The sequence below is a fragment of the Medicago truncatula genome, chromosome 1 (genome assembly GCF_003473485.1).
Source record: "Medicago truncatula cultivar Jemalong A17 chromosome 1, MtrunA17r5.0-ANR, whole genome shotgun sequence".
Lineage (NCBI taxonomy): Eukaryota > Viridiplantae > Streptophyta > Magnoliopsida > Fabales > Fabaceae > Medicago > Medicago truncatula.
In genome coordinates, this window is record NC_053042.1 from 14,932,365 (window position 1) to 14,959,240 (window position 26,876).

General features: G+C 32.3%; 4 protein-coding genes across 4 annotated transcripts; all 4 read right to left on the minus strand.

The window, feature by feature from the left end:
• Nucleotides 1-256: 256 nt before the first annotated feature.
• Nucleotides 257-2,126, minus strand: LOC25480955 (uncharacterized). The gene is given in 2 exon segments (XM_013586560.3): nucleotides 257-1,822; nucleotides 1,825-2,126. Coding segments are annotated over 2 exon segments (1,284 nt in total). The 5' UTR covers nucleotides 1,937-2,126; the 3' UTR covers nucleotides 257-650.
• Nucleotides 2,127-12,675: 10,549 nt separating this feature from the next.
• LOC25480957 (probable leucine-rich repeat receptor-like protein kinase At1g35710) lies at nucleotides 12,676-16,482 on the minus strand. Its single transcript, XM_013586562.3, has 2 exons — nucleotides 13,301-16,482; nucleotides 12,676-13,135 (listed from the first exon to the last, which is right to left on the minus strand). The coding sequence occupies exons 1-2, from the start codon at nucleotides 16,455-16,457 to the stop codon at nucleotides 12,819-12,821; spliced, it is 3,474 nt and encodes a 1,157-aa protein (XP_013442016.1). The 5' UTR covers nucleotides 16,458-16,482; the 3' UTR covers nucleotides 12,676-12,818.
• A 2,503-nt stretch (nucleotides 16,483-18,985) lies between these two features.
• On the minus strand, nucleotides 18,986-22,368 carry LOC120580558 (MDIS1-interacting receptor like kinase 2). Its single transcript, XM_039834372.1, has 2 exons — nucleotides 19,597-22,368; nucleotides 18,986-19,504 (listed from the first exon to the last, which is right to left on the minus strand). Exons 1-2 carry the CDS (start codon nucleotides 22,049-22,051, stop codon nucleotides 19,188-19,190), a joined length of 2,772 nt encoding a protein of 923 aa, XP_039690306.1. The 5' UTR covers nucleotides 22,052-22,368; the 3' UTR covers nucleotides 18,986-19,187.
• Nucleotides 22,369-24,025: 1,657 nt separating this feature from the next.
• Nucleotides 24,026-25,894, minus strand: LOC120580559 (uncharacterized). Its single transcript, XM_039834374.1, has one exon. It carries the CDS (start codon nucleotides 25,704-25,706, stop codon nucleotides 24,420-24,422), a length of 1,287 nt encoding a protein of 428 aa, XP_039690308.1. The 5' UTR covers nucleotides 25,707-25,894; the 3' UTR covers nucleotides 24,026-24,419.
• Nucleotides 25,895-26,876: the final 982 nt, after the last annotated feature.

The following is a 26,876-nucleotide window of genomic DNA, read 5'->3' on the forward strand; positions in this document are numbered from 1 at the left end:
TTTTATTTTTTTAAAATAAAAACAATCCATGTGGCATCAATATCATCAAAATAGTCCACATGACAGCGTTGTGTAGACTGCCACGTGAAATTTTGTTAGTAAAATGTTAGTTGACCTAACTTTAGAGACTAAAATCGTTATGAAAGATTTTGGAGGGATGAAAACATGTGATTTTTTTATAGGAACAAAAACCAAAATTTGCTAACTTTTTATAAACAATAAACTTATTTAACCCTTGAGGATTTTTTTTTTCCTCTACTCCCCTCTCTCCAAAGCCCTCCACACCCATCCAAATTCCCAAAGAGACCCTTAAAGCATTTGAGTGAAGGACTGCACTAAATTCAAAGGCTTTCACTTTTCCTTTTTGTAAAAACAAAATAAAATTCACCTTATTATGGTTCACGTCCACAAGTTTCATACTAAGGAGTACACCATTTCTAGCACAAGATATCAAGGATCACTAAACAATTATAGAACGAAATATACAGACTGTATATTTCATTCACCTATAAACACAATTCTATAGTTCAAAGCAAGAATTATTTTGATATGCAAAGCTGCATATAAGTTACCTTACCTAACAAATACTTGTGACACGAAATGGATTATTTTCTCTTGGGTGGAGGGAAATATGTTGGAATAACATTAACTTACTTTACAAGACCTAAATTGAGGATACCCCATGAAGTATTTGGCCAAGATTTCTCTTTTGCCTTCATTAACAAAACTCTAGTCCATGCAATCCAACCTTCCCAAGAAATCCTTTTATCCCAATGACATCCCCATTCAAGCAAAAGAGTCAATCCTCTCTCAGCTTCTTTCTCACCCTCTTCAAATCTACCCTTTGTCAAATAAACTTGACTCAACACCACATATGGCTCTCCCACAAAAGGGTTTTTCTCAATACTCTTCACCAACAACTCCTCAATCTTCTCCAACCCTTCTTCACAAATCATAGCTTCCCAATACAAATCCCTTGCAACAATTTGATCCCTTGCATCCAAAACCTTGGTACATTTAGCGAAAACCGGTGGCAAAACCAACTCAATATGTTCATCTCTCTCATAATCAACACCATTAACTCCTTTTACTCCCAACATTTTCTTCTTTTCTTCCAAGAATATCTCTTCCTCTCTCAGAATCAAATTGTAAACAGCTCCCATCCTCGAAATAGAATTCAACCACAAACCCGGCTTACCATTTCCCGGCCAAACAGCACCAAAATTGTTCCCTTTAAACTCAAGCCTACCATCAAAGTTCTCAAACAACATATCTTGAAAACCAAAAAGCTGATCACAAAAATCAGCCATAGTCATCATAACAAAAACCGCGACAACCCTCCTCGAAAGCTTCACATCTTCACCTGTACGAATATGCTTCACTTTTATCCCATCAGCAGGAACAAGACCTTGCAATTTCTTCCTCCAACTTTCATCCTTATTAAATATCCCCTTCTCCTTTGCATTCCTCAAAGACAATTCTGATTTTTCAAGATCATGACAAAGCTCCTTATCAGAGTAGTGAAAAAGTAGATCATCATGAATAAGAGATTGTCTAGGAACAACACAAAACAAATGAATCAGACGCTCAGCTTCTACGCCAACATGTCCACGAACAACTTCGCGAGAGGTTGAAGGATCAAAGATAGCAAGATTAACATAGGAATTGGAGTATGCTGAGTGGAATAGGCCACAAAGAGACACGGAGTATGGAGATTTCCAAAGATGGAGAATGCGGAAAATATCAATAAGGTGTTCAAGGAAAGTTCCATGTTTGTGCCAACATTCAGATGCACCAACAGAACGGAGGATTGTGATTAGGAAGGGAGTTTGGGATCGATGGAAATGAGCTCGTTACGAAGGAAGGGTTTAGCTGAGGTTAAGAGGGTTTCGAGGTATTCACTTGAACTTGATGAATAAGAAGAAGAATTTGACATGGTTATTAATTCGTTAACGAGTTGGTGAATGATTTTGGAAGACTACTATTTAACGAGAAACAACGAGGATTGGTCTAGCAGAAGGAGTTAGACTCTTAAAACATGGCGATCTAAGGATTAAAACATGGTTGAAGTGTTCAAATTTGAGACGTCTAAATAGAATTACCAGGAACCTATGAGAAACAAACAAAAGAAAATTATGTGAAACAAAATGTGGTTGGTGCCGTGTTGTTGTTGTTGTGTTGTTGAGAAACAATCCAAGTGGGTAATGATGAGGCACTGAAAATGAAAGTGATAGAGACAAGTGATTCATAATATAGAGAGATTGAGACGTTGCCTAGATTCTTATGCAGTCACATTCAGTGTGTTTGTTTGTTAAACTGATAAGATCAAACAATTTATCTGGCTACGGATAGTTTCTTAACGCTGATTTTGTGCAGTCACATTCAGTGTGTTTGTTTGTTTGTTAAACTGCATTGTATTTTTATGACTTTTTCTTTATGTCATGACTCAATTTATTTTGTTTTGATTTTAGTTTTCTTTACTGTTGGTACTAAAGAGAGCCTAGAAGGACAGTAAAACTAGGTAAATGTAACACAACCTCGACTGTAACGTAATCAAGTCAAGGTTGTGAAGTTCAAAGAGAGTCTCCGTAGAAAAGAAAGAAGATCCAATATCCGACTTAAAGACCGATTGATTCGAAGGGTTCAATTTTATTGTCCATTTGCGGAGCTCTATTTAGGATCCGTTTGGTTCGAGAGTTTTGGAGGGGAGGGGAGGGAAGGGGAGGGGAGATTTTTAATTTGAAGTGTTTGGTTCAATTTTTAGAAGGGAAGGGAAGGGGAGGGGAGGGGAGCAAATCTCTTTAAAATTTTATTGCATTGCCATAATTATCCTTAAATTAATTTCAAATCTCAATATTAACCTTGTAACAACTTTTATTATTATTAGATTATATTATTTTTGTAACAATCTTATTATTATTATTAGGTTATCTTATTCTTGTAACAATTATTATTATTATTATTTTGTTATATTTTCCTTGTAACAATTTTTATTATTATATAATCTACCACTCTTATTTGTTAGACATACTTAGAATGATTCTTCAATGTCCACCCAAAGCACGCAAAGCAGTCATAATGGAAACTGTCTTTGGTTCTTCTGATTAATCATACTATGATGGTGTTATGATGTTTATGAGTTTTTTTAGGGAGACTGTTTTGTTATGATGTTTATCATTATTTTTTTTAAGGAGAAATAGTTAACAGTAGTCATAGTCACTTTCATGTGTCTTATTTGTTCATATGCAACAAATTTCATTTATCTTACAATTGTTAATTAATAAGCACTATCCATGATTTTGAAAATTCTTATGTCATATATTTAAGAGCTATGCTATTTTTTACGAAAGTAATTGGAAAAAAATGCAAGGATTACAAAGAATTGCTCTTATAAAAAAAATATTACAAAGAATTGCTCCGATAAAAAAAGCCAAAAAAAAAAACAATATGATGCTTGGAGCAAAATACATGAGCCAGTTTAAGATAAAATAGCGGCTTAGATGTGTGCTTGTCTTTGTCAGTTTCTGAAATCGTAAAAACAAACAGTTTCTTTTATTTAATTAAGTTTAAGGGTAAAACGGTAAAATACTGTTAAAATCTCTCCCCTCCCCTTGTGAACCAAACACACTTTTAATTAAAAATATCTCTCCTCCACTCCCCTCCGTAAAAATCCCTCCCCTCCTAATTCTCGAACCAAACGGACCCTTAAAATCAAGGTAAAGCTTTCTTCCAAATAATCCATTAAAATTGGCATCGAAGAAATCAAACGCTTTAAGAAAAACACACTCCAAACTTTCAAACGAACACCATTAGAAAAACTCATAACATTTAACACAAAAGTTACCATCACACCTCATAAGCATGATGTTTCCATGGCCGAGAGATTCACGATCAGCAAGGCCTTACTTTAGGCCTTCTAAAAAAAAAAAAATTATCTAAAGCATTTTACACCTCTTTAAAATACAATAGTTCACTATTATTAAAAACTAAGTTGCAAATATACAAGTTCGTCAACAAAAAAAAAAAGAGTTGCAAATATACACAAGAAGATTTGTAACATCTTGCATTTTAATCCCAGATATTACTTAAATTTTATTTATTTATTTTTTACAAAATATGACTATTTTTTTATATGAAAACAAATTTACTACATGGTAATTTATTTTTCACTAGAAATTTTATTTTGTTAAATAACCATTTAAATTGTAAATGAAAATCATCTAACTTACATTTTAGTTAAAATAATTGATTTTCTTTTACAACATAATTTTATAAAAAAAATATATTCATTGTTGCGGAAGTATAAAATTTAGGCAAAATTATTGAAATTCAAATTAATTAAAACTTAAATATATATTTATTTTACTCTACAAGCCGGCCCTAGTTTTCTCTCTCTAGGTTTTCTCTTCTAGATTTTCCATCGAGCGGTGGTTTTGTGTCAATTCTTGACCTGAAATCACTCATCTTCATCTTTTTCTCTATATTTCAATCTAAATAAGTGATTTTCACATAGATCTAGGTTTTTTCTTTGTGATTTCATCATCTAAGTGTGGTGGTTTGTTGTTCGTCGTCTTGTGCGACGCTGTTTGATTCCCGTCTTCTTGCGGTGTTCATCTGATTTATTTTGAAGATCGATTATTCAATCAAAGATTTGGGCGTCAACGTTGCAGATCCGGAGGCCATGAGTATTCCGATCATTTTAATTTTATCATATATTTTTGTAGGCATTATGCCGTTATACGCTATTAACTTAGCGGTATTGAATGATGTAATCTCTCTATTTGAACGAATGAATATCATTTTGTTTTTGTCAAAAAAATTAATTAAAACTTAACAACATTTTGATTAGTTTCTAGCGGAGGAAAACTCACTTCCACGTTTCTAGTTTGGAACAAAGGATAATGCTAAGCACAACGACAAAAATCAAAAAAAATCAAACCCCTATAGAGAAAGAGATTTAGTTTCATCAAAAAAAAAAAAATTAGTTATATAAATTGTCACGCTATTATTATTATTATTATTATTATTATTATTATTATTATTATTATTATTATTTTCTAACTCAATATTCAAGCCCGGCATAAAAATAACCCCAAAATTGATAGCAGTTTTGCACATCAATTTTATTGTTTTCAGAACAATCTTAACTTTCGTAAAGCCTAACCCTTCCGCCAGTGACTAAGCCCCCACCATCCGCCTTCCAACATTTGTGAAATTAAGGTTTTGATTTTTGTGTTTAAAATAAGATTTGAGGTGAATATAACATTAATTCACGATATTTGGAGATGTATTTTAGTAGTTTTTTTTATTTAAAGAAGATGATGAAGATTCAAAGGAAGAAGATGAAGATGATGAACATCTTCATCATATTTTTGGATTTTTTTTCAGTTTTAATAAAAATATATTTTTAAAAATAAAATTATGTATTTTTTAACAAAAAAAATACGAAAAAAGATGTACATGTGCTTTTAAGAGAGATAAAGAACCTAAACGGGAAAAAATAAAGACAAACGACCAAAGTGTTACAAATAAATAAGATAAATGACTCATAATGTAATATTGCCTTAATTATATTTCAGTGTTCAATCTTAATTAATTTACACGACAGGACTGACTTAGAACAATTAAATTTTCACATCAAATTTCTTTAATCTGAATGTCCTTAAATTTATCAGTTATATTCATAAAATTTATTCCTCCGATTTTGATTGTTCAATTTTGTCGTTCCCAACTACCACATTTTTCAATTTTCGTGAGAATCGTCATGATTTCCAATATCGTGAGAATTGTCGTTATTTCCAGTACAACTTCAGGTATGATGACTTGATTTTTCTTTTTGATTTGATTTTTCTTGGTTGTGAGGTAGTTAATTATAACAATTGAGAAAATCATCCGTTGTATTTTGAGGGCTAATAGCAGGTGTTACCGCTGTGATGTTGTGGGAGTTTGCTAGCATTTTTTTGGTTGTTGCTGAAATGGTTATGTGATGAGGCTTTTGTTCTTTTATTTTGGCTTAAAGGCTTTTGCTGATAGTGAGACATGTCTATGCGTGTTAACAGATTTTATTAGGTTGGCTGCTTAAATAAAAAATAAAAAAAAGTCACGATACCTGACGCGGTTCTAGAAACAACGACAATTCTCACGATAATTGGAAATTGGGGCAATTTTGAACGACAAAATTGAACAATCAAAATGGGAATAAGAATGAAAAAGAAACAAAAATTGATCAATATGGAAGAATAAAGGACAAGAAATTTGAAAGAAGGAGATGTTTTTGTTCTCACGTTCGGGGTTCTGGAATGAAAGAAATTTTATGAATGTAAATGATGAATTTAAGGACATCCAGATGAAAGAAATTTGATGTAAAATTTTATTTGTTATAAGTCTTGTAGTGTAAATTAATTAAGATTGAACACCTTAATATAAATAAAATAAAAAAATTAAATAAAAATTAAAGTATTAAAAGTTACCTTATGATTAAGATTAACTCTCATTAAAAAAAAATTAAGATTAACTCTTTTATTTTTAGAAAAAATCTACTCATTTATTTGACATTTAATATTACTTATGTATATTACATTTTTATTGGTTGATATCATATAGGCCTCACCCGGTTCTAAACTTTGATGAGATTATTTGATCTTTATTGCTAAAGTCAACGCCGCTCATTATTGCCATGCATTTTATTCCTTAACAATCATGAATGATAATGCATTTAATAATGCCACTCATTATTGCCTTGCATTTCATATTAATTTTCTCATTTGGTGAGAAATATTTCATAGTCATGGATAAAAAAAAATCTCGTTCACTCGGTGGTTTGAAGTTATTTTTAACATAGAATATTTCATCTGTATCTTTTTTTTTATCTAAATAAGTTTTTTTTATGTGTTAGTGTAGTGTTATGTTGTTCGTCGTCTTGTACCTTGTTTTTTAATTTCACTTCTTATTGTGATGTTTGTTTGATTCATAATGAAAGATCAGTTTCACTCCATAACATATTCAATCAATAATCTGGACGTCAATGTGACAGATTCGTTAGCGTGGGGTATTCTGGTGATTTAGATTTTATCATATTATTTGTAGGTATTTTGTTGTTGTATGTTATTAACTTGGGTATTGAGAGTTTATTAGCATATTCACCCTTTACGTTTTTAGCGATGTTAATCATGTCATTGTATTTGATATATTCTATAATTTGAATAAATGTATATTGTTTTTTTAATTTGTAAACTAAAATAAAATATTCATAGTCATGGTCATGGATGATATGTTACTCTTTGCAATTAAACCACGTCCTTCCTTTTTCATTGTGTGCGACACGTTTTGCAAGAGTTACATTCTGATTTTGCTTTCTCTCACTCTGTTGCACGCTTCTTGATTTTCAAACGACACACGTGAAAATTGGTGTCTAATTTTATTCAACATTTAACAATTTAATCATTAATTGATACATTTTTTAATTGTACTAAAATAAAATCATTTTCGTACTATCTTTAATTCTTTCCACAATTCAACTAAGGTGGATTAAATAAATGTACATTCTCTTGTAAATCAAACATGGAGAATGATCTTTAAAAAAAATGAGAACGCTAACGAGTAGGCATTGGTTAAAATTCTAAAATAAGTAAGTTTGTATAAAAAAAAAAATGTGTAATTATTGCTAAGATAAAGGTCAAAATTTATATTTTCAAGACAAAGTTTTTTTGCGGATGATTGTTTTTGTTTGGTTATTTGATGTTTATGTTATCGACATTAAATATGCTATAATATTTTGATGTGTTTTACATTTTTAAATTATGTATCGCTTGAACAAATTTTGACTTGTATGTAAAAAAATAATTTATTTTGTGTCTAAATTCTACATTTAACTATAGTACTTGAAATTTAATTTGATTGGTAACTAAGGATAAAATTGTAAGAAAAAAATCAATTATATAAAGGGTAATATAATTTATATAGGTTATTAAAAATTAAAAAAAAAAAGTTTTTAAAAAATTTAATTACCAAACAGGTTTTCTAATTTTCTGTTTTCTAAAACTGTTTTTGAAAATTATATTACCAAATGGATTTTCTAATTTTTTTCATTTCTAAAACAGTTTTTAAAAGTCACATTACCAAACAAGTTTTTTCTTTTTCTCTTCTTGAAATCACTTTTCTAAAATTGTTTTTTAAAACATATTTTGAAAAATAAAAACATATTTTGTCATTTTTTTAAGAAGTTAAAATGGAATATATTACGAAATCAATGAGTCTTTCCTAGCACAAGATGTACTAAGAAAGAATCAGCAAAATCCAAACAATATTTACAATAGAAGCAGAGCAAAAACTAAAATAGGCAGAAAAATATCTGGATATAATAATAATAATAATTATAAGTCTTAATTTGTATACACTAAGTGACAATTTATTGGCTTTAAACCTCCAATATGAGTGAAGAAGATTCAAACATATTCCAATGGAAAATTGCATATGCCGTGAGAGCATAGTAAGAGTAGAGTAGATGGTGATTGCTTTAGCGTCCTTTATTCATAGTAAGAGTAGAGCATAGTAAGTTTTTTTTATTCATATGCAAAATTTTCTCTTGAACCAAAAGAATCTTCATCGTAAAATACATGTTTTTCTAGTTTTTTCACTTTAATAATCTGAACCGGAGACAAATTAACATCTTCTGCAGAGGACTTCATCTTCTTAGGTGAAGAAACTCCCAAAGTTGTTTTTTTACCCTATCTGTCTCTTTATTCATGTCAAAAATATTATTTTTTTACTATGGTTATTTCCTTGCAATAATTGAACTATTTTTAGTATTGTATTATTAACTCTGGAATATATATATATATATAGTAAGTATAGTAAGTATAATTCAGATAATAAAAGACTGCATAATGTTTCAAAAGAAAAAAGACTACAGAAGAAAGTTAATATTTTTTTAATGATAAATGTTATTAATTATTTTTTTAAAGGAAATGTTATTATTTAATTGTTAGATTAATATATATTTCTTTGTTCGGATTTCAATCTAAAACTTGCAATTTATTAATCTGTAGTTCAAACTAGCTGAGCTACTCAACTCTTAAAAAAAAATTGATATGTTGGAGCATGGATTAATAAGACTTTCGATTCTCCACTTTTCAACATTGCAAATTCGTAGTTTAGGCTCTTTAATTTAGGGGGAAATGATATTTGTGTGGATATTAAAAAAAAAACGGTAGGCCTAATTAATTTGTATGTATTAAGACAACATGTGGCTTTAAACTTCCAACATGAGTGAACAAGACCCTTACATAATTCTGCAGGATTACGGATGCAATTGAAAAGATAGCTAATTAGTTACTAAAACATATCAACATAATGAACTAGGGATTGATTGTGAAATAGCAGCTATATATTTGTTCCAGCAACGATGGGACGCTTATTTGCTAGGAAAAGTTTTCATGTTAATTCGTTGCTAATATAAAGATGTCATAGCAAATTCATAGTCAATGTGCAGCAACATCCTATTCAAAAGTTTATGTTCTCTAGTTTTTTTTTTTTTTAAGTAAGATATGTCCTCTAGATATATAGCTTAGATATTGCAACAAATTTCCTAGTAAATCTCTAGCTAAAACTGGTCAAAATTTCAAAGCAAATTCTATATTTCATTGGTAAGTATTTTAGTTTTTCCAATTAATTTGTTAAAAATTTGCTCTAAACAAGAATAACGTTGTCCTGAGAACAAAACGGTAAGTTCCATAAAACATATTGGTTCCTTTTGTTAAATCCAACTCACACAAACTCCTAAAACCAACAGCAACATAAGAAAGGAAACATTAAAACAACATGAACACACAATCTTCCAAAGCACAAATCTACCATTGAGAAATCTGTATGAAGTTATTAAGACAATTTCTTAACTTCAAAACAATTACTCAAACAAATTAAAGAATGAAAGAGCTGATGGCGTCAAATTGCATAAATTGGTCTAATATAAAGACCAATTCTGTACAATTATATTGATCTAAATTATATATTAAAATTGATAAGACCAGAACCATAACACAAAATGTAGAGTATCAAAAATGCTCCAGCATAAGGAAATATTCGGCCTAAAGCTATCTTACCCCATCTTCAAGTTTGAAAACATTACACAGTTGCAATAAAAACTTTACCACAAGATCAACATTTTCAGGTCTCACAAGAAATAGATGACTTGGTAACTCTGGTCAATAAAGGCTAGTGGGTTAGATCTATTTTCAATATAGAAAACATACAAATGTCCAATTCAAGTACAGATATAGGAAAATCAAGAGAGTGAAGAGACAAACATTAGATAGATATACAAGTATTCTTAAGCCAGGAAAAGACAACACACCTTAGGCACAAGTGTAATGGTAGCAAGAAGCTGATTCGGATGCACCTACGGAACGGAGGACTGTGATTCGGGAAGGGAGGTTGGTAATGATGGAAGTCAAATCGTTACGGAGGAAGAGTTTATTGATCAGTACAGTTGCAGAAATTCGTGAATTTTGCTGGAAGTCGAGCTTTGGAATATAAATATAGAAGAACCACCTAAAAGGATTGAGACTCATGTTCTTGTTTTTTTTAACACTAATCTTCAACAATAAGAAGTTGTAGACATCATGCATTTTTAATTTTCTTAACAATTAAAAATTGAAAGCTTATAAAAGTCCTGCTCTTCTACACGAAAGGATGTATTAAAACTGAGTAGAATGAAATAGTATTTATGGGAAAATTTTGAAATCTATCATTTTGAAGTCTATTCTTCTATTCTCTCTAATATGTTCAACAGTTAGTCCTTAGGTTGTTCTCTTGTTTAACGGGCACACCGATGTTCATAGAATATGAACTCTTATATTAGGCTGACCAATAATTGTTTCTTTTAAGATGACTTGTTTGAGAAGGTTCCCACCATTTATATCTACTATTTTTTTTAGATAGTGAATAAAAATCAAAGATGAAGGAAAGAGGGTCATTGGTGTTTCCTTTCGATGAGGTTCCATTAACATTTCGCATTTTAATTTTATAATAATAATTCAATGGTTGGAGAAATGGGATCACCGGTCCTTTTAACTGCACCTCAAACCAGACGTGCTCAACATCTTGTGTAAATCAAATTTGGTTTTTAAAAGAACAAAGCTGATCCGATGGCATAGGGAAACAGTTTCTATTACTGCATACACACTTTACATCTTGCTTACATTAAAAAAATTTGACAAAATCTTGTTTACATAATTTGTTCACATATAATAGATACAATGCCAATGGTAATAATTTTTCCAATATATAAAATATATATGAAATACTATTATTTGTGTTTAGTCTCTCCCATTTGAGGAAGTTTCAATTTTAGTTACTGAAAAAAAAAAATCTTCAGAACCTACACCAACTTAAGATTGCATCATATTTAGTCTCTAGGATAACACTTACCATACTAGAAAACTATGATTACAAACTCTTTGTTTTTTTATTACCGGACTTTGTGAAAAATGCAATCCTATTTGATTCTTGTGTATTTAGATTAGAATCAGATAGTTCATCCTTTATTGATGTATCAATTTGGAGGTTTTTTCTGCAGTGCATAAATCACGATACTTAATGTGTAATTCTCAGTATAAAAGATAGGAAATCAATTTACTTTTATAAATTTTACATAAAATTATTTATTAGGATTTGGATCTTCTCATTTAGTTCTTAACAGAAAACCTTTTCACTTCATATAGGACGAGAAAGTAAGGGGGGTGTATTGGATCATGATTCTAAGGGTTAAAAGACTTTTTTATCATGAAAAAATCTTGTGGTATTCAATCAAGACTCTTTCCAATTTAAAAAAAGTCTTGTGTTATTCAATCAAGATTCTTTGTCATTTAAAAAAAGTCTTGTAGTATTCAATCAAGACTCTTAATCACTTAAAAAAAGTCTAGTGGTATTCAAAATCATTCAAATTTCGAAGGATTGTTTAATAAATCAGATTTTGATGGATTTTGTGGGATTTTCTAGTGAAATTTTAGCATGAAAAAGTCTTTCATGAAAACATGAAATTTCTTAGGATTGTTTTTTTCTTTTAAGATTTTACTATCTCTCCCTCTCTCTCCTCCCTTCTCTCTTACTCTCTCTTTTCCTCTCCCCTCTCTCCCTCTCTCTCTCCCCTTCCTTCTCTCTCTCTCTCTCTCTCTCTAGCTCTCCCGTAAAAAACCTCTCTCTCTCTAGCTCTCCCGTAAAAAATAAAATAAAATAAATAGAAGAGTCTTTATTGAGATTTTGTGAAAGAGAGTGTGTTATGATATTTTTTTTCAACTATTTCTTAAAATTCATAAAATCTGTTGAAATCTCTTGAAATCCATAAAATCATTTCAAATCCTTTAAAATCTTATGAATTAAATCCATTTAAATCCTTAATAGTCTTTTAAAATCATCAAAGTCATCAAAATCTTGCAAAATCTTTTAAAATCCTCAAGACTTTTTTAAACAAAAATTGTCCTTTAAAATCCTAAAAGGATGTGTGAGACACAATATTGGATTCAACTGAAGCAAAAGTTATATATTATATATAGGTTTTCATCTTTTTTTTTTGGCATATAAATAAGTATCATATAAAGTTAAAATAAAACTTTAAATTATAGCAATATTGAAAGCGTACTTGAAACTATAAATTCATAATAATTATAAAAACGATTCACAATGCCAAAAAAGATTTTACAAATACAAAACAATGATGTATTATTGAAGTACATATATTTCGTAAACACCATATTTTGTAAACACAATATTTAGGCTATATATATGAGACAATATATATGTAACTGACCCTTTGAACATGGCTATGACATTACAAGCTGCTTGCAGACCTGCTCCATGGTAGGGCGAGAACACGGGCTTTTTGTTATGCAAGCAACTGCAATCCTTAGCACAGAAGACACCTCTTGAACAATGGTATTTGTGGGATGAGGGAGACGTTGGTCCAATTTATCTATCAATGGCATAGGATCAAGTGTCACGTCCATAACACTTTGTGAAGCTTGCTGCCACAAAGAAGTTACAACATCTCCAGGGTGCTTTCCATAAAGTATTTCCAAGGTTAATATCCCAAAACTATACACATCACATTTCTCATTTACTTCCATTGTGTATGCAAGTTCTGTGGAAATTTAAAAAGAGTTATCACGTGAAAAATATGATTCTGTAAAAATAGCATGATATGTAGATTTCATAGTTGTGAAATAATTACATTTTACATGTAAGTACTAAAAATGAACTACAAATTATTATAACCTTTAATTAATATAAAAGAAAAGGAATTGACCTGGAGCTGCATATCCAAAGGTGCCTGCAAAAGAAGTCATGTTGGATGAATTGGGATTTAGGAACTTGGATGTTCCGAAGTCTGAGACATGAGCTACATATTCCAAATCCAAAATAACATTCTTGCTGGATATATCTCGATGAACAATAGGAGGGGAACAATCATGATGCAGATAGAATAAGGCATTAGCTATATCTTTAATGATATTCACCCTCTTATTCCAATCAAATTCAGCAGCTTGTTCATTGTCCTTCAAAATGTTGTACATGCTACCCTTCTCCAAAAATTCATAAACCAAAAATGAGTGTAGTCGATGTGAACAAAAGCCGTATAACTTCACAATGTTGCGATGTCGAATTTCTGTCAAAGCATGGATCTCATTATTGAATGCTTTCATATTAGACATTTCTTCATGTTCTAATAAATGAAGTTTCTTCACAGCTACAACTTGACCTGAAGGCAACTCTGCTTTGTAAACATTTCCATGTCCTCCAACCCCAATGAGATGCTTGTTGTCAAAATCTTCTGTGGCTTCGATTATGTTCTCATATACCATTTTTCCATCAAAGCTCCATGTTGCAAAGAGATTTTCAGTTTGAAATTCTTCTGTAGGCTTGTATTCTTTTTTTCTTGAAGTGTGGTAGAAAAGGTATGAGAACCCATAAACAAATAATGCTAACAATAGAGTTCCAAGAGTGAGGGGTAAAACTAGATCCAAAATTTTGTTAGTCTTATGACTATGAAAGTTATGAAAGTTTCCACCTGATGTTGAGCAAGGCTCTAGACCAGAGACATTACCACACAAGCCTTTGTTATTTCTCAGTGCTTCAATTGGAGCTTTTAGGAAGGCTGGAATGTTAGGAATCGGACCCTCCAATTGGTTGTATGATATATCAACAATTGTCAAGCTTAACATCTTACCGTAGCTCAAAGGAATGGTTCCAGAAAGATTATTATGTGAAAGATTCAATGTTTGTATGTGATTTAACTGTCCAAGCATTGATGGTATGGTTCCGTTCAAAAAATTTCCACTAAGGTCAAGATCTTCAATAACTTCTAATTGGCCAAACTCAATGGGAATGTTTCCTTCAAACCTATTTTGGCTCAAATTCAAATGTATTAACTCAGACAACCTTCCAAGTCTTCTAGGGATGAAGCCACTTAAATTATTTTTTTCAAGCTCCAAGGCAGTTAGTGCCTGCAGTGATGCAATTTGTACAGGAACTTCTCCCAAAAGATTATTGTTATTTATCGAGAGTTTGATTAACAAAGATAAGTTTCCTAGCTCCTTTGGAATTTTTCCAGTAAGATGGTTTGAAGACAGATTAAGTTCTTGTAATTGTGTTGCTCCACCTAGTTCTTGCGGTATGCTTCCAGTTAAATTATTGTTGGAGATTTGAAGACTTGTGAGTTTCTTGCACTTACCCCAATTTGGTGATATATGGCCATAAAAATTATTATCACTTAATTCCATGTAGACCAAATGTGGATAAACACCAAAACCATCTGTTATATTTCCAGTTAATTGATTTTTTTGAAGCCTAACTCTAATAAGGCTGGAGCAATTCTTCAAACTCATTGGAACTAATCCTGTGAAATGATTATTGGATGCAGTGAACCAATATAACTTTCCACTAACACAAATGTTGTGCGGTAATTGACCTGTGAAATTATTATCACCTAACAACAAAACTTCTAAATTGGTAACTCTATTCATTCTGGTTGGAATGTTGCCACTTAATGCATTTGAGAAAGGAGGTAAGCTACTGAGTTTTGTCAAATTTCCGATAGTGGGAGGAATTGGTCCAGAGGGTTTATTTGTTGAAATGGTAATAGAATCCAAGTTGACCAAGTTACCAATGGAAGGTGGAATTTGTCCGGTGAGAGCATTTGAGAAAAGAGATAACACTGTGAGTTTTGTCAAATTTTTTATAGTGCAAGGAATTGGTCCCGAGAGTTTATTTATATGAAGGATAATAGAATCCAAATTGACCAAGTTACCTATGGAATGTGGAATTTGTCCGGTGAGAGCATTTGAGAAAAGAGTTAACTCAGTGAGTTTTGTCAAATTTCCTATAGTGAAAGGAATAGGTCCAGATAGTGTATTTGTATGAAGGACAATAGTATCCAAATTGACCAAGTTATATATGGAAGGTGGAATTTGTCCGGTGAGAGCATTTGAGAAAAGAGATAACATTGTGAGTTTTGTCAAATTTCCGATAGTGGTAGGAATTGGTCCCGAGAGTTTATTTCTATGAAGGAGAATAGAATCCAAATTGACCAAGTTACTCATGGATGGAGGGATTGACCCTGAGAGGTTGTTGTCTAACAACTGGATTGTGGAAAGGGAATAAAGTTTTCCAACTTCATTCGGAATGCTACCAATGAGATGGTTTGAATAAAGGTAAAGATAATATAAATTGCTCAAATTTCCAATTGTAGAAGGGATTGCACCGGAGAGATGATTCATAGACAAGTCAAGTTCACCGAGTTGTTTTAGAAATCCAATTTCTCGAGGAATGAAGCCAGAAAGGCTGTTATTTCCAAGATATAGTCTCTGGAGGTTGACTAAATTTCCTATTTCACGAGGAATGTGGCCGAAAAGTTGATTGGAATGTAACTTGAGATTTGTTATTTTGGCCAACTTTCCTAAAGAAATAGAGATAGACCCACTGAGATAATTAAAGCTGAGATCAAGATAGGATAGTTTGGAGAAATTACCAATGGTATTGGGAACGCTACCAGAGAGTTCATTTAGTGACAAATCAAGAGTTTCTAGATTGGACATTACACCAATATGATGTGGAACAACTCCAAAGAATGAGTTGTTTCTTAAAACTAAGCTATGGATTTTTGGAAGTGATGAGATATTGAGATTTTGAAGTGTACCTTTTAGTCCAATACTTGCAAGATGTATCTTGTAGATAGATTTTGACTTGCCATCACATGTGATTCCCACCCAATTGCAAGGCTTATTACCAATCCATGAAGAGAGCAATGACTTGCTTTGGTTGTCAAAGCTTGCTTTCCATTTCAATAAAGCATTTGCCTCGCTGCTTTGCGTTTTTGACGAAGCATGAGGTGATGTTGCCATTACAAACATACAAAAGAACCAAAGAAGACATGATAATGGAAACAGCTTCATGCTCTGAAGCATTTTGGAAATTTAATCAATGAAATGAAAGTATGTATAGTTAACTGAAAGTATAATTGAACAAGAGACTCTTTATGATATTGCATGCATTATAATGGGAGATGTAGATGATATATTTATACACATAATATGGTAATAAACACTTGATATTCCCTTTGCAATAGGGAAGAGAGACACTAGGTTGGATTAACACGGAGTTTAAACTAAGCCACATAAAAAAATCTTCTTATCTTTCATTAGTCTATTCAAGTCTAGAACCACAAAATATTAAGTCGTTCATTATTAATCTATTCTCAATATTCCAATTTCTCCACCATTTGTATATTTGTTATTACACTCTTTAGAAAGAAAAAAAGATTATCTGGATATAATAATAATAATAATACGTCTTAATTTGTATGCACTAAGTGACAATATGATAGCTTTAAATTTCAAACATGAGTGAAGAAGATTCAAACATATTCCAATGGAAAATGGCAAATGCCGTTAGAGCACATAGTAGGAGTAGATGGTGATTGCATTAGCGTCCATTTTGGTCTAGAATCATTGATCTATCCTCCCAAGGAGGGGTAGAGTTGTTGAGGTGGACCATGAGATTTTAAAATATTGATATTTTTTTTTGTTGAATATAGTATTTAATATGCTTAATTGCATGTTTGATCTCTTATGTTTATTTTAGGTTTTAAGTTGGTCTCTTATGTTTTAAAAGTTTCAAGATGATTGCTTACGTTTTAAAAGTTTTAATTTGGTACAAAATGTTACTCGCATTGAAATAAGCTAGTCTCTTCTATAACTTAACGTTTAAAGATTCAGGTTGAGTATAAAATTTAATTTATTTAGACAATCACTTTTAAAACATTTTTTAAATTTTTTGTTTTATTAGACTCAATTGCGAAATGGACTGACTTATTCCAATGTGAATAACATTTTTGACCAACTTAAAACTTATAAAACACTTATAAAACGTAAGGGACCAATTTGAAACTTTTAAAACATAAGGGACCATCTTAAAAATTAAAATAAACATAAGAGATCAAACATGGAATTAAGCCTATTTAATATCTAAGCATATCATGTTCTATTATTTATATAATTATTTTTAAGTGAACTTAATTTTGGGATCCTATTATTTTTATCAAATTCATGAATTTAATTTTTATCCATGATTTATTTTTATGATTTTCTGGGAAGTTTTAGAGCAATCTGATCAAGTAGTACGGAAACCAGATTTTTTTCTAAAACAGAAAATGAGAGTTATGATGATTAATATATATGGTCCTTAAAATGGTTATCCATGTTACGAATAGACTCAGAATTTGTGTTGATACAGTTTGAGTTATATAATCTGGACTAATTTTCCCCTGAAAAATGGCGTTTAGGGGTATTCGGATTCTATAATCCAAAAAAGTAAGGAACACGCCCTATTTCTTGAGGTTTTTGGATTATAAAATCCGAACCGGTGAAAAATTCATTTTTTTAATCCCATAACAAAGAAAAAACTCAATTTAGATTATAAAATTTGAAAATCACATGATCATTTTCATAAAAAATAAAAAATGGATGCGCGAAAAATAGGTAGAGAGGAAAAGGCAATAGTCTAACATTTTGTGTGTTGAACACTCCCCCATTGTCTTAAATCATAGTGTCCTTCACTACTCTAGGAAGGATCACTTTTGGAAAATGCTTGCTGCACCAAACTTCTATCCCTTCAGCAATATCCTTTTGTGCTCACTGTGATTCTTGGATTGTTGATATTGATTCTTGTTTTACATGTCTAACAATGTAACTGTTCCAGTCAAAGCACGCAGTAGGCACCATCAGATTAATTGTCTCTGATAATTATGATTCGATTTATTAAAATTTTATAACATTTTTAATTAAAATAATATAAAAAAATAATTTTTTTAATAATTATAAAAAAAACAATTACACACGTGACATCCACGTCAGCATTGATTTGGTCAAAATTGGTCTGGGAGACCAAAACTGCAAAAGGGGGAGTACTTATGGAGCTGAATTGTATTTTATTTTGTTAGGGGGCCAAAACTGCTATTAAGCCTAAAATTTATAGTAGTAATAAATATGTAATATTACAACTTTAATTTTTTGTTTATATATTATAGTTTATTTTAGTGGTCAATTTAAATTTTTTCTGACTCGGTTAACCGGTGGAATATGAGTCAACTCTTTGTGAACCGAACAAACCTTCTTCACTTGTTTAATTTATTTGGGTCTTTCCACAATATTTTGGAGTTTCTTAAAGTCTTGAGAACATCTGCACGTTTTCCCTTATGGCATGATTTCTCCTCTTCTTCATGTCATATTTGTCCTCTTGCAAAACTTAATTAGAAGGTTATCTTATATCTTACATAATCACTTGTCTAAATCTACCTTTGAAGTATTGCATTGTGATATTGAATGGAGACCTATATGGACATTTCACATGACATGCAATACACTATAATTCAAAAGCAACATAATTAAAGCCTTAAAATTACTCAATAAAAAACAGTTTCATAAGAGGTTTACCATTACAAAACAGAAAAATGGTGGTCTTATTTTTATAGAAGCTAAAATGAGTACACCAACTCATACAACAAAGCTACACCCAACAGAGCAATACATTGACACTTAACTATAATTTTATTCTCAAGATAAAACACTTATCATGTAATAGAAAAAGGGATGGAAAATCCTCTAAATCATTAGATAAAACCACCCATTTCCTATATCTTAAGATGACTTTGACATTACAATCTCCTTGCAAACTTGCCCCATTGTAGGGCGATCATGTGTTCTCTCACTTAAGCAATGAATTGCAATCCTTAAAATTGATAACACCTCATTCTTGATATCTTTAGTAGGATGCGGGAGGCGTTGATCCAACTTATCAATCAATGACATAGCGTCGACTGTTACATATATACCACTTGAATGCAAAGCAGTTGATACAATGTCTCCAGGATGCTTTCCAAAAAGTATTTCCAAGGTTAATATCCCAAAACTATACACATCACACTTCTCATTTACTTCCATTGTGTATGCAAGTTCTGTAACAAACACTAAGAGTTATCAATGTGAAAAATAGGGTTCCAAAACAAACAGGATATGTAGACAATTAATACAAAGAAAAGAAATTAACCTGGAGCAGCATATCCAAAGGTTCCTACAAAACAGGTCCAATTGGAAGAATCGGGATTAAGAAACTTGGCTGTTCCGAAGTCTGAGACATGAGCCACATATTCCAAATCCAAAACAACATTCTTGCTGGATATATCACGATGAACAATTGAAGGTGAGCAATTGTGATGCATATAGCATAAAGCATTAGCTACACCTTTAATGGCATTTACCCTCCTATTCCAATTCAACTTAATTGCTTGGTCATTGTCTTTCAAAATCTTGTCCACACTGCCTTTCTCCAAGAACTCATAAACCAAAAATGAGTGCAATGGATGTGAACAATACCCGTATAACTTCACAATGTTTCGATGCCGGATTTCAGTTAAAGCTTGGATCTCACTTGCGAAAGCTTTCAGATTGGACGTCTCTCCATTTTGTAATGAATGGAGTTTCTTCACCGCTACAACTTGTCCTGTGGGGAACTCTGCTTTGTAAACACTTCCGTGTCCTCCTATCCCAATGAGATGCTTGTTGTCAAACTCTTCAGTTGCTTCAACAATGTTCTCATACACCAATTTTCCATCAAAGCTCCATATTGCAAATAGATTTTCAGTTTGAAATTCTCCTGCAGTCTTGTATTCTTTTGTGCTTGAAGTTCGACATAAAAGGCATGAGAGGCCATAAAGAAATAATGCTGACAATAGAGTGCCTAGAGTGATGGGTAAAACAACCACCAAAATGTGTTTAGTCTTATGACTATGAAAGTTACCACCTAATGTTGAGCAAGGCTCTAAGCCAGAGTTACCACACAAGCCTTTGTTATTTCTTAATGCTTCAATTGGAGCATTTTTGAAGGCTGGAATGTTTGGAATTGGACCTTCAAATTGGTTGTATGATATATCAATAGTTGTTAAGCTTGACATCTCACCATAGGTCAAGGGAATGGTACCAGAAAAATTATTATGTGAGAGATTCAATGTTTCTAAGCGATTTAACTCTCCAAGCATTGTTGGTATGGTTCCATTCAAAACATTCTCGCTAAGATCAAGATTTTCAATAATTTTCAATTGTCCAAACTCAGCAGGAATGTCTCCTTCAAACTTATTTTGGCTCAAATTCAAGTCCAATAAATTAGGTAATCTTCCAAGTTGTTCTGGGATGAAGCCACTGAAATTATTTGTTGCAAGCTCCAAGATAGTTATTTTATGCAATAATGCAATTTGTTCAGGAACTTCTCCTACAAGATGATTGCTACTTATCAAGAGCTGGATCAATGAGGATAAGTTTCCTAGCTCCTTTGGAATTTCTCCTGTGAGTTGATTCGAGGAAAGGTCCAGTATAGTTAAATTGGTTGCTTCGGCCAATTCGGGTGGTATGCTTCCTGATATATTATTATTGAAAACTTTAAGGCTTGTGAGATTCTTGCACTTTCCCCAATTTGGAGAGAGATGACCATAAAAATTATTATCACTCAATTCCATATATTCCAAATTCGGATACACACCAAAGCTATCTGTTATATTTGCAGTCAGTTGGTTTTGTTGAAGTCTCACTCTCTTAAGGCTTGAGCAATTTTTTAAACTCTTTGGAACTAGACCAATGAACTGGTTATTACTAGTGGAGAAACGAGTTAACTTTCCACTAACACATATATTGTGAGGTAAATGACCTGTGAAATTATTATTGCATAACTGGAGAATTTCAAAATTAGTAAGCCTATTCATTTCAGTTGGAATATTTCCAGTGAGAGCATTTGAAATAAGAGATAACTTAGTGAGTTTTGTCAAATTTCCAATAGTGGAAGGAATATGTCCGCAGAGTTTATTATCATCAAGAAGAATAGAAGTCAATTTGATCAAATTACCAATGGATGATGGGATTGGCCCAGAGAGGTTGTTTCCTGACAATTGGATTGTGGTAAGGGAATTGAGCTTTCCAACTTCACTGGGAATGTTACCAGAGAGTCTATTAAGTGATAAATCAAGAGTTTCCAGATTTGACATCACCCCAATATGGTGAGGAACAACTCCGTAAAAGGAATTGTTTTTTAAAACTAAGATGCGGATTTTTGGAAGTGATGAGAAATTGAGACTTTGAAGCATACCTTTTAGGCCAATATTGGTGAGATTTAACTTGCAGATAGATTTTGAGTCATCACAACATGTGATTCCTTCCCAACTACTACAAGGATCGTTACCGATCCATGAAGAGAGCAATGCCCTACTATGGTTGTCAAAGCTTGCTTTCCACTTCAATAGAACATCTACTTCGCTGCCTTGGATTTTTGTTGTGGCATGAGGTGATGTGGCTATTACAAACACATAGAAGAACAGACGAACACACAACAATGGTAAGGGCTTCATCTTCTGAAACATTTTGGAAATTTGGACACAAAGAAAGTTACGTATTAGACTAAGAGACTTGTTGTTATAATGCCATGGGAGATATTTATACACAAAATACAAGTCTTCCATCGGCCTGATTAAAGTCTTCCATGTTGAACTTCCATGAATAAGTGACGTTCCCTTCCCAAAAAAAAAAATTAATAAGTGACATTGACAATGGTGACTTATAAACTTCAAAAATGGTGACTTTTAATGCCGTAAGAAAGATTGTTTGAATGTGAAGCAAGTTAGGTGACGGTCTTTGCACTAGAGTCTTGTTTTGGGGTTAGTATCTGTCAAAGGACCGATAAAGACCTGTTTGGTCACCACTCCAGATTATTTTGGTTTGGACACACTCATAATAACTCATAAGAGAAAAAGATAAAATCAAATTGAATTAAATAATTAATTGATCTATCAATACTTTCCCGGGATTATCCTAGTGGAAATTTTATTCCTAGAAAAGTTTGACAAAAGTGTTTGGATATTGATTTGAATTCTGAGGAACTATATTTTAAGGAAATGGTGTAATTATTAAAATACCCCTTGAGTGTGTTTGGATGAGGGAATGTTTTGAGGGAATATAATGTTTTGAGGAAATTCAAATATTTTGGGGTGAATTCCATTGTTTGGATAATAATTTGAAGCATTTTCAAAATGATGGAAATTTATGAAGTATTTTGTTCAAGTTAAATTTAGAGAATTTCAAATGACACCTAAAAGTTAAGAATTTCAAATTTCTTCATTGTTGTTATTTTTCATATTTTGCATTTTAGTCCTCAATTTTTCCAAAAATTTCAAATTGACCCCAATAAATTTCCAAAAAATTGCAAATTGGTCCCTCAAAATTTTCAAAAATTATAATTTGACCCCTTAAGTTTTTGAAATTTGTAAATTGACCCCTAATTTCAATTTTCAAATTTGGCCCTCTAAAAATTAAAATTTATAAAAGTTGCCCAAAAATGATGACAATAAATTTTTTTATTACTCCATCCAAACAATAATATTTAAGAATGAAAGCAATTTAATTGAATCATTTGAATAACCTAGAATTCTAAATTCTTCAAAAAATTTCAAATACTCCATCCAAACACACTCTTATAGTAGGTGGACACAAATGATGGGTGGCCCGATAGCGGAAACCTGATAGCAGGTGGCCCAGTGGATCTTGGAGAGGATCTGATACCATATTAGAAATTGTGGTTGTGCCTAACACAACCCCACAAAACTGGCTTGTGAGGTGAGGATTGCCCCCCACTTATTAACACATTGTCAGGCCATCAGCTATCCGATGTGGGACTCTTAAGAAGACCGCGGGAAGACAGAGAAGAAGTATGGAGCTGACAGAACTAACCCACTCAAAGATTATTCAACGCCAGCAACCAAAGGATCTCAGGTCTTGAAGGATAAGTGGCGAGTTTATTGGGGATTGAACCTTTGAAAAAGCAACAATTTGAGTTTTGAGGTTGTGATGATAGCTCAACTTACCTTGTATTTGGTATATTTTTGAGTCACTTTAATAAGCATTTAAAGACAATATAAATGAGTTTTAGATAAGTTGATCATGGTTTAAGAGAACTTTTGCATTTTTTTTTATTTTAATTCGTTGTAATTTTGTTTCTTCCCTAACCAAACAACTCCATAGGTGTTTTAACTCATTTTATCAATATGTTATATAAGCCGGAAAACAAGACATCTCATGAAATCTATGGAACACAAAGAATGAAGATCAACGAGGTTTTGGAAGGCTTTGAAGACAATACAAGTTGGGGGAACAAAGGAAGAAGAAGTTACTGGGTGTTTTTAGTTTTTATTTTTTTAAAATAAAAACAATCCATGTGGCATCAATATCATCAAAATAGTCCACATGACAGCGTTGTGTAGACTGCCACGTGAAATTTTGTTAGTAAAATGTTAGTTGACCTAACTTTAGAGACTAAAATCGTTATGAAAGATTTTGGAGGGATGAAAACATGTGATTTTTTTATAGGAACAAAAACCAAAATTTGCTAACTTTTTATAAACAATAAACTTATTTAACCCTTGAGGATTTTTTTTTTCCTCTACTCCCCTCTCTCCAAAGCCCTCCACACCCATCCAAATTCCCAAAGAGACCCTTAAAGCATTTGAGTGAAGGACTGCACTAAATTCAAAGGCTTTCACTTTTCCTTTTTGTAAAAACAAAATAAAATTCACCTTATTATGGTTCACGTCCACAAGTTTCATACTAAGGAGTACACCATTTCTAGCACAAGATATCAAGGATCACTAAACAATTATAGAACGAAATATACAGACTGTATATTTCATTCACCTATAAACACAATTCTATAGTTCAAAGCAAGAATTATTTTGATATGCAAAGCTGCATATAAGTTACCTTACCTAACAAATACTTGTGACACGAAATGGATTATTTTCTCTTGGGTGGAGGGAAATATGTTGGAATAACATTAACTTACTTTACAAGACCTAAATTGAGGATACCCCATGAAGTATTTGGCCAAGATTTCTCTTTTGCCTTCATTAACAAAACTCTAGTCCATGCAATCCAACCTTCCCAAGAAATCCTTTTATCCCAATGACATCCCCATTCAAGCAAAAGAGTCAATCCTCTCTCAGCTTCTTTCTCACCCTCTTCAAATCTACCCTTTGTCAAATAAACTTGACTCAACACCACATATGGCTCTCCCACAAAAGGGTTTTTCTCAATACTCTTCACCAACAACTCCTCAATCTTCTCCAACCCTTCTTCACAAATCATAGCTTCCCAATACAAATCCCTTGCAACAATTTGATCCCTTGCATCCAAAACCTTGGTACATTTAGCGAAAACCGGTGGCAAAACCAACTCAATATGTTCATCTCTCTCATAATCAACACCATTAACTCCTTTTACTCCCAACATTTTCTTCTTTTCTTCCAAGAATATCTCTTCCTCTCTCAGAATCAAATTGTAAACAGCTCCCATCCTCGAAATAGAATTCAACCACAAACCCGGCTTACCATTTCCCGGCCAAACAGCACCAAAATTGTTCCCTTTAAACTCAAGCCTACCATCAAAGTTCTCAAACAACATATCTTGAAAACCAAAAAGCTGATCACAAAAATCAGCCATAGTCATCATAACAAAAACCGCGACAACCCTCCTCGAAAGCTTCACATCTTCACCTGTACGAATATGCTTCACTTTTATCCCATCAGCAGGAACAAGACCTTGCAATTTCTTCCTCCAACTTTCATCCTTATTAAATATCCCCTTCTCCTTTGCATTCCTCAAAGACAATTCTGATTTTTCAAGATCATGACAAAGCTCCTTATCAGAGTAGTGAAAAAGTAGATCATCATGAATAAGAGATTGTCTAGGAACAACACAAAACAAATGAATCAGACGCTCAGCTTCTACGCCAACATGTCCACGAACAACTTCGCGAGAGGTTGAAGGATCAAAGATAGCAAGATTAACATAGGAATTGGAGTATGCTGAGTGGAATAGGCCACAAAGAGACACGGAGTATGGAGATTTCCAAAGATGGAGAATGCGGAAAATATCAATAAGGTGTTCAAGGAAAGTTCCATGTTTGTGCCAACATTCAGATGCACCAACAGAACGGAGGATTGTGATTAGGGAAGGGAGTTTGGGATCGATGGAAATGAGCTCGTTACGAAGGAAGGGTTTAGCTGAGGTTAAGAGGGTTTCGAGGTATTCACTTGAACTTGATGAATAAGAAGAAGAATTTGACATGGTTATTAATTCGTTAACGAGTTGGTGAATGATTTTGGAAGACTACTATTTAACGAGAAACAACGAGGATTGGTCTAGCAGAAGGAGTTAGACTCTTAAAACATGGCGATCTAAGGATTAAAACATGGTTGAAGTGTTCAAATTTGAGACGTCTAAATAGAATTACCAGGAACCTATGAGAAACAAACAAAAGAAAATTATGTGAAACAAAATGTGGTTGGTGCCGTGTTGTTGTTGTTGTGTTGTTGAGAAACAATCCAAGTGGGTAATGATGAGGCACTGAAAATGAAAGTGATAGAGACAAGTGATTCATAATATAGAGAGATTGAGACGTTGCCTAGATTCTTATGCAGTCACATTCAGTGTGTTTGTTTGTTAAACTGATAAGATCAAACAATTTATCTGGCTACGGATAGTTTCTTAACGCTGATTTTGTGCAGTCACATTCAGTGTGTTTGTTTGTTTGTTAAACTGCATTGTATTTTTATGACTTTTTCTTTATGTCATGACTCAATTTATTTTGTTTTGATTTTAGTTTTCTTTACTGTTGGTACTAAAGAGAGCCTAGAAGGACAGTAAAACTAGGTAAATGTAACACAACCTCGACTGTAACGTAATCAAGTCAAGGTTGTGAAGTTCAAAGAGAGTCTCCGTAGAAAAGAAAGAAGATCCAATATCCGACTTAAAGACCGATTGATTCGAAGGGTTCAATTTTATTGTCCATTTGCGGAGCTCTATTTAGGATCCGTTTGGTTCGAGAGTTTTGGAGGGGAGGGGAGGGAAGGGGAGGGGAGATTTTTAATTTGAAGTGTTTGGTTCAATTTTTAGAAGGGAAGGGAAGGGGAGGGGAGGGGAGCAAATCTCTTTAAAATTTTATTGCATTGCCATAATTATCCTTAAATTAATTTCAAATCTCAATATTAACCTTGTAACAACTTTTATTATTATTAGATTATATTATTTTTGTAACAATCTTATTATTATTATTAGGTTATCTTATTCTTGTAACAATTATTATTATTATTATTTTGTTATATTTTCCTTGTAACAATTTTTATTATTATATAATCTACCACTCTTATTTGTTAGACATACTTAGAATGATTCTTCAATGTCCACCCAAAGCACGCAAAGCAGTCATAATGGAAACTGTCTTTGGTTCTTCTGATT